This window comes from Macrobrachium nipponense, chromosome 13, assembly GCF_015104395.2.
Source record: "Macrobrachium nipponense isolate FS-2020 chromosome 13, ASM1510439v2, whole genome shotgun sequence".
Lineage (NCBI taxonomy): Eukaryota > Metazoa > Arthropoda > Malacostraca > Decapoda > Palaemonidae > Macrobrachium > Macrobrachium nipponense.
In genome coordinates, this window is record NC_087206.1 from 6,106,496 (window position 1) to 6,113,995 (window position 7,500).

The window sequence follows — 7,500 nt, forward strand, 5'->3', positions numbered from 1 at the left end:
TATTTGTTTGCTTGTTTTACTCCCATGACTGTCGTGAATACTGTGAATGATTATCGCATAGTTTAGTTGCATAGTCTCCAATATACAAAAATATGAATCCTCGACCTTATGGGGTAGAGAATAGAGATGGAATTCCCATCTGTCATTTTGCATCCGTCCAATAAAAGTATACGATTTTGTCAGTGGAAGAACGGCTGCCGTTTATGAAAACACACATATTTCCTTCAATCGCACTTATGAGGAAAGTAGGCCTACCACCACCACTCTCACCCAACTAACCACTTTTTTCTCTTTTTTTATGGGGGTGAACAAAAATAATTTGTCTTCCATTGTTAGAATTCAAAACAGCATATACTTAGAACATCCAAACCGAAGTTGTGGTTTCTTTTATCCTTGAAATAACGCAATATAATGAAGAGTTTGAAATTTATAATATGAACGGGCACTCGGATTTGCCCCTAATTCTCTCGTTCTTAAAGTGTTACCAGATCAAACAGTCCAAGGCCGGCAGTAGGTACAGGCTGGCGAACCTATGACTTGGACCACACTCTTGATTGGCATCCACACACAAAATTGGTAACTGTGTCTGGCCCGCTCGTATTTCCCCCTAAAAAGAGATTGGACCAAAATATTCAAAATGACATCACATAATTGAACTTGTTCTTTAAGGGTTTTAATGTTATCATATGACACAGACTATTTTACTTATCACGCACATTTTTTTTACTTTTATTTAAAAAATAACAAGAATACATTATCTACATTATTTCAACAATAAAATTGTTGAACGCATGAATTTTTTTGTAAGAATTTTCTTCAGTTCTTCATTCACATCTGAAATCTATTCATTAAATGGTTGTTTAAATGAGCTCGACTTCGTTTCAGGTGGAATTGTGAGAAAATGCACAGAGTTTCTTTTGGTTTTTACTCTGGTGATTTGCGGCAACGCTGAAAATGAAAACGGAAGTAAGTTGGTTGTTTTTTTAGTTAACCTGAAGTTCCCTCCTCCCCTAATAAACGAATGCTTATGACTTATGCTGCCAGTAAATATGATTTGATTATACTTCCTATCCAATGGCTTTAATTACATCTGAAATGAATCGGCCTGTTTTCATTTCTCGCGATACGTTTTCTCCAGTCTAACTTTGCACCAATCTAGGTATGAAATATTTGAAATTGAATTGACACGCGGGAAGTTCGACAATCCGAATGTTAAAATTGTTGATGGATTCCAGACTGCATTGCCGCGAACGGTCAGGAAGGCAGATGTGTTCCTCTTAACGAATGTCCTTTACTCCACTCCATGTATACGGAAATTATAAACGGCAATGCCTCCAGTGACACCTCACAAGAATTTGAAAGGTAAATGAACTTTATATATTTTCCACGTTTATCATTCTTTGTTTGTTTGTTTGTATGGTGTTTTTACGCTGCATGGAACCAGTGGTTATTCAGCAACGGTACCAATGGCTTTACGTGACTTCCGAACCACGTCAAGAGTGAACGTCTATCACCAGAAATACACATCTCTGACCCCTCAATGGAATGCCCAGAATCGAACTCCCGGCCACCAAGGTGGCAGGCAAAGACCATACCAACAACGCCATTGAGGCGCTTACGTTTATCATTCGCACAGTATTAGGGTGAGTAGATGGAGAAAGCAGTTAATCTTTTCCACGAAGGTGAATAGGAACTGGAATATAAGATATAGGCCAGAGGCCAAGCGCTGGGCACTTAAAGAGGTCATTCAGCCCTGAAAGGAAAATAGAATAAGTGTTTTCGAAGTGTAACATGAGGAAGACCTCGCAGTTGCACTATATAACAATTGCTAGAAGGGGAAAAAGAAAGATGTTAGAAAGAAGAAACCATATTCAAATTGTCACCTATGTTTGTGGCCGGAATGAGAGGTGGACAATTACCACTATCAATTATGTTAAGTCTCAGCGATGAACTCTTGGAAGGTTCTACCTGGGTATTACATTTGTACCATTCACCTAAGTATTGCAATCCCACCAATTGCCAAACTATTTCATCGTATCTTATTACACTTAGGATACCATAACTAAATCGCCGATTACCTTAAGTAAATCACTGTACCTTATATCAAACCTAGGATGATTCAGAAACCAGGGATATCTTAATTGGGAATCTTTGAGTACCATTGTTCGTTTTTGTAGTACCCCAGACTACTCATACTTCTTGGTCGCATACATAAGGCCACAGTTAATTGCATGTCCAAGACTTTTCCAACTTCCAAAAGCAATATGTGAACTGTTTTCCAAGTTTCAATAACCTAACAGGCGTGTTTAAGTCAATGATGAAGCATAATTTTTTCACCTTTATATTTGTAAGACTGATGTGTTGCCAAGGTCCTAAAACATAGCTTCTGCTCTTAAATTTTCAAAGCATAACCAGTTAATTGAAAACAGTTATATTACTGTTCATCTCAAACATTGCCTAATTTCCAAGTTTTATTTAGGTAGTAAATTTTAAAATTTATTTTACGTGATAAATACTGGATTAAGCCAACTCGCTCTCTTTAGCCGTGTTAACTAGTCTACCTTCATTAAAAAATTGACCATAGCAGTTTACTTCCAATGACGTTACCAGAGTACTTCCAATGACGTTACCAGTGTACTTCCAATGATCTTTTATTCATAAAAACCTACTTTAAGAGGATTATGTTATAGAAATAAATTTACATAGTTAAAATTATATAGATTAGTCTTAATTCAAATCTGAAGAATCTGCAACAAGTTGTGAAAAAAAGGCAGACAAAAATGGTTTACAAAATACATACAAAGATATTACACACCCTTAAATATACAATCTCGCCGTTATCAATTGTTCCTCTTAAATCAGAATCAAAGTTTGTCAGCTCTTCACCCATTTCAAGGTATAGGTACATACGAGGCCAATCCAAACTCCGCAGTGAAATACGAGACTAGGCGTGTAATTCCTCTACTCAGTCGTGGAAATTGCTACTACCGATTCCTTTCCAACTGGTGATACCATTCAACCGAAGTAAAATGGAGGTTGTTCCAACCAGGACGAAGAGAAACTGCCAAGGAAAGGAAAAGTATTAACCAACCCTAACAAAACTGGTCGTGTAAACCTTCAATCCAGATATCCGTGAAATTAAGTTACTGAACAATAGGTTCTAAAATTTAAATGCAGTTTAAACTTAAAACTTAAAATTCAATTTTAGTAAGCTAATCAAAGTCTGGATTTAGTACAGATAATAGTGAAATGGCTATTAAAACACTTCGGTAAATTTCTAAACCTTATAATCTTAGCTTTAATGGCACTCACGACTATCGAATTGAAATGAAAAGCAAAATCTTAAAAGTTTAACAAGATAAATAATTTTACTCCAATAGCCAATAAGAAAATAACATACCAAATTACGGCCTAGACTACGGCATTTGCGGTTTTACTATGCAGTTTTACCTACTGAACAAGAATTTTAAGTAATATTTATTCGGATGACTGTAATCAACCCGCCAGGGGCCAGTACTAAACACGGCGAAATACATTTGACGGCCCCCAATCCGATGTCGTATCCGCGGTTACGTTCCTTGCAGTCCGTGCGGACTGCTTCCGTAGAAATACCCAAATTACTTTTACCATCCTTGATTTTCAAACGCCAGGATTGAATTTACACTCCATAAAGCATTGCTACACCAATTTTCAATTACCAATAGTTTTGTTTTGTATACAGTTCCTAAAATCAAGGCCCCCTCCTAGCGTACGGTAGGCCGAAGTCTACCATCGTGAGGTGATCCTCCCCCTTCAGGGGCTCCGCCCCTAAAGGGGGAGGAAAAGGCTTGCTTTAACCTACACGAACCAGCTTTTGAGTTCACTAAAAGAGGAACGATACTTACCTTATTGTTTTGAAGGAAAAATACAATTACCAACGGCATCCTTTAGTTGGAGGATATACTTTATTCCGGTATAGCTGGAGTTCGGATACCTAAAAAGGAAAAATCTTAATTTAAAAATCAATGCATTAACCATTCGTAAGATTGGATCCTTATATCTAAGCGAGATTTCGGGAAACACTGTAAATTACCTATTAAATAAAACTCGTTCTAGTAAAGTTAACCATTAAAATTCTAAAAGGGAATATCGGGTTAACTAGCAAACGTCTAATGTTGAAGTTAAAATTGTCAAGATTTAATTTGAGCAATAATTAACAACGTCGAGCAATACCTAATTTAACCAACGCTCGTCTACAAAAAGGAAGTAGATACAAAATCTCTAAGATCCTTACGATGCAGAACGAGCAATCAGCAACGAAGAACGCGGAGCACTCCACCAATAAGAACCAGTATAAGTCGAACGCTTTCACCGTCGTAAGTCGTAACTATCCCTTGTTACACCCCGCAACTGATTTTTATCCACTTTTTCCCTCCAGCAAAAGATCACGCCATTACAAATCATGGACGAAGAGAGATGGAACAGCTCCTACCTACCGGACCCTTGGGAAATTTGCCGAACGACCGATAGATGGGAGTGACGTGCCAAGTATGATTCCCACGCTTCAGAATCGAGGAGTTGAATACAGAAAGGGGATTATTATATTTTAAATCCTTCCCGTAAATGATGTCCATAAATTTCAGTTATAGGGGAAGGCGAACACCGATTTGTATACGCAGCAGACGCATTTCAAGAAATGTAATGAATAATCAAAAGAAGAAGAAAAAAAAGTCTTCTTATCGAAGTAACGAATACAAATTTTAACCTTGACCGATAATCATGAAGACGAATACATTAAAAATCATATAATTGCTTCTACAGACCCGCATTTGGATGACACACAGCACGATAGAAAAATGTACTCGTTAAGTTGTGTTACTATAGGAGAAAATGAAGTAAAATGCTATGCAAGATAGTAACCTAACTGTTACGATATTTTGTGAAAGGTCTTATGGGATTCTTTCGTAAAGGAAAGCAGTTTTTCCTAATTATTATGGCGTATTAACTCTCATTTTGCGTGTATATAAGTATATAATACATACATATATATATATATATATATATATATATATATATATATATATATATATATATATATATATATATATAGTCTGTGTGTGTGCGTGTTATTCCAAAAGGAATAATCTATTTTTGTTTTTGCTCTCATGTCATGAAAGCTAAATGACACTGATTTTTGCATTCCAATGTCTTTATAAATTCACAAGTGAATCATTTTTGTAAGTCTCCTGTTATAATTTCGTTTCGATTAAAACCATTCCTTACTCACCATAACTATCCTTATTCACCATAGCTGTCCTTATTCACCATATCTATCCTTATTCACCATAACTGTCCTTGTTCAACATAACTGAACTATCCTTATTCACCATATATATCCTTATTCGCCATAACTGTCCTTGTTCACCATAACTGTCCTTATTCACCATAACTATCCTTATTCACCATAGCTGTCCTTATTCACCATGTCTATCCTTATTCACCATAACTGTCCTTGTTCACCATAACTGTCCTTATTCACCATAACTATACTTAATCACCGTATATATCCTTATTCACTATAACTGTCCTTATTCACCATAGTCTATATTAGTCCCATAAATGTTCCTGTTCCCATACTGTCCTTATTCACCATAACTATGCTTATTCACCGTATATATCCTTATTCACTATAACTGTCCTTCACCATAACTATACACTGACAGAGTTAATATAACTAAGTGTTAACAATATCTTCCTTGGGTCATTAGTCCTCATAAACAAAAGTTTTTTTTTCTTTTTTTTAGATCATTTTGCCTGGATAGGTTACTTCTTTGTTGTCCAGCTTCGGAACCTCCTACGACACCTGTTACCAGAACATATTCAGCTCAGGTAAGCTGCATAGAGAGAGAGAGAGAGAGAGAGAGAGAGAGAGAGAGAGAGAGAGAGAGAGAAACTTTAAGCCATTTCCCCAAACAAGATGTGGCTTCTGAAATAAAAAGAACATAAAATGACTACTCCCACGCTCCTACTTAAACTGATAAATTGTGAATTTGACCTTTCTGCTGAAAACTACCACAACATTAGCGACACCACATACCAGCACAGAAGGCTCATTAGCAGCCTGTCAAAAACCCCTTGATGCGCTTTCTTTCTAAGAGCCGTGTTTTCTCGGTCATCCTCTCCTCCTGTCTCTTCAGAACTTTCGAAATGTTCTCTTCCCTTCCACATGACCAGACCATCTGAACGCACACTGACCCCTACTTTCACTTACGCTAACATACTTTATTCCAAGTGTCTCACCATTTCTATTCTTCTGCCACATGTGCTGTGCAAACAGCTATCTCGGCACCTTCAACCCTTTTACTTCCAATTTGTGAGCGACGGTGCATCATATACAGAAGTGTAAGGAGGTTTATGCAGACAGATAATGTGTGTGTGAGGATTGAGAGAAGTCTCCCGTTCAAAGTTGACGCAAAAGATGCTGAGACAACCCAATTGCCAACTTCCTGAAACCATAGACTAAGATTTCCTTCTACCCTCTTTCTACTTCCAAAGGCCGGTGAGTTTCTACTCCCTAAAGAATGCGGCGTGAGAGCCCTTGGCGATCGCATTGTCAATGGCCAAGACGCAAGCCTCTACTCCTGGCCTTGGATTGTCCTCCTGAGGGGACGAGGTCAGTACTACTTCGTTGTGTTCTTCTTCAGAGTAAAGGTAGTAGATTTCGCTTGCACTGAAGACTGAGAAAAAAAAACTATCTTATTTTTTGTCAATAACGTACAAAGAACAGAAGAGTTTCAGATTCACTTAAATTTTCTTTGCAATCGCTTGCCTCTTCTTCAAGGAATGTTTTGTTCAGTACGTAATGATATCATCACGGTAGGTCACAGCGTTTAACCCGATTCATTTCCAGTCAGTAGTCTTGAAAAAGCTATAATAAAACTCAAAATGAATATCAGTCTAATTATTAACAGATTTGTCTTATTTTCGTTCATGATTCCAGTCCAGTCAGACATTATTTTTCCTAGAAATTGCAGCTCCATATCCTTTTGCTTGGTCAATTCGATATACTTTGACAACGTCAACAGATAATCGAAGAAAAATTACTAAGGATTTTTCTATAAAACTGGCCACTTACGAGTGAAGGCGTTTCACTTGAAAACGTGAGTGATTCATGCAATTTTTTCGCTTATTGTCTAACTGGCCCCTTTGAGAGTGGGGGTGTTTTCCACTTCTGAATTTGATTGATGTGTGTAATTTTCCACTTTTTTTATTAACTTGCTTTCTAAGAAAGATATTTTCTGAACTACAAGTTTCAGAGCAGTCAAACTGAATGTTTCTGCTTGAATGTTTTGCAGGAGACGGCAGAAGGTTTTGGTTCTGTGGAGGCTCTCTCATCTCTGACCGATATGTGTTGACAGCGGCTCATTGCTTCACTGAGAAACCAAACCTAAAATTGTAAGTAAAAGAACTCTCCTCACTTTCAAGAGGACTTAAACTTGACAGACAAGTTTGGGAGTGAAA

The 7,500-nt window shown here is 37.3% G+C and overlaps 1 protein-coding gene and 1 long non-coding RNA gene across 2 annotated transcripts in view; one reads left to right on the forward strand and one right to left on the reverse strand.

Annotated features, from left to right (window-relative positions):
* The window catches only part of LOC135225609 (CLIP domain-containing serine protease B4-like), a 16,433-nt gene that overhangs the window by 481 nt on the left and 8,452 nt on the right, over positions 1-7,500 (forward strand). Inside the window, exons 2-6 of the mRNA XM_064264907.1 lie at positions 886-966; positions 1,236-1,362; positions 5,784-5,868; positions 6,535-6,652; positions 7,335-7,434. Of these exons, the coding sequence (XP_064120977.1) occupies positions 886-966; positions 1,236-1,362; positions 5,784-5,868; positions 6,535-6,652; positions 7,335-7,434 (511 nt within the window). The remainder of the gene's footprint in view (positions 1-885; positions 967-1,235; positions 1,363-5,783; positions 5,869-6,534; positions 6,653-7,334; positions 7,435-7,500) is intronic.
* On the reverse strand, positions 2,707-4,452 carry LOC135225610 (uncharacterized). The gene is made up of 3 exons (XR_010317037.1): positions 4,274-4,452; positions 3,885-3,973; positions 2,707-3,061 (listed from the first exon to the last, which is right to left on the reverse strand). It is a non-coding gene; the product is annotated as an uncharacterized LOC135225610 (long non-coding RNA).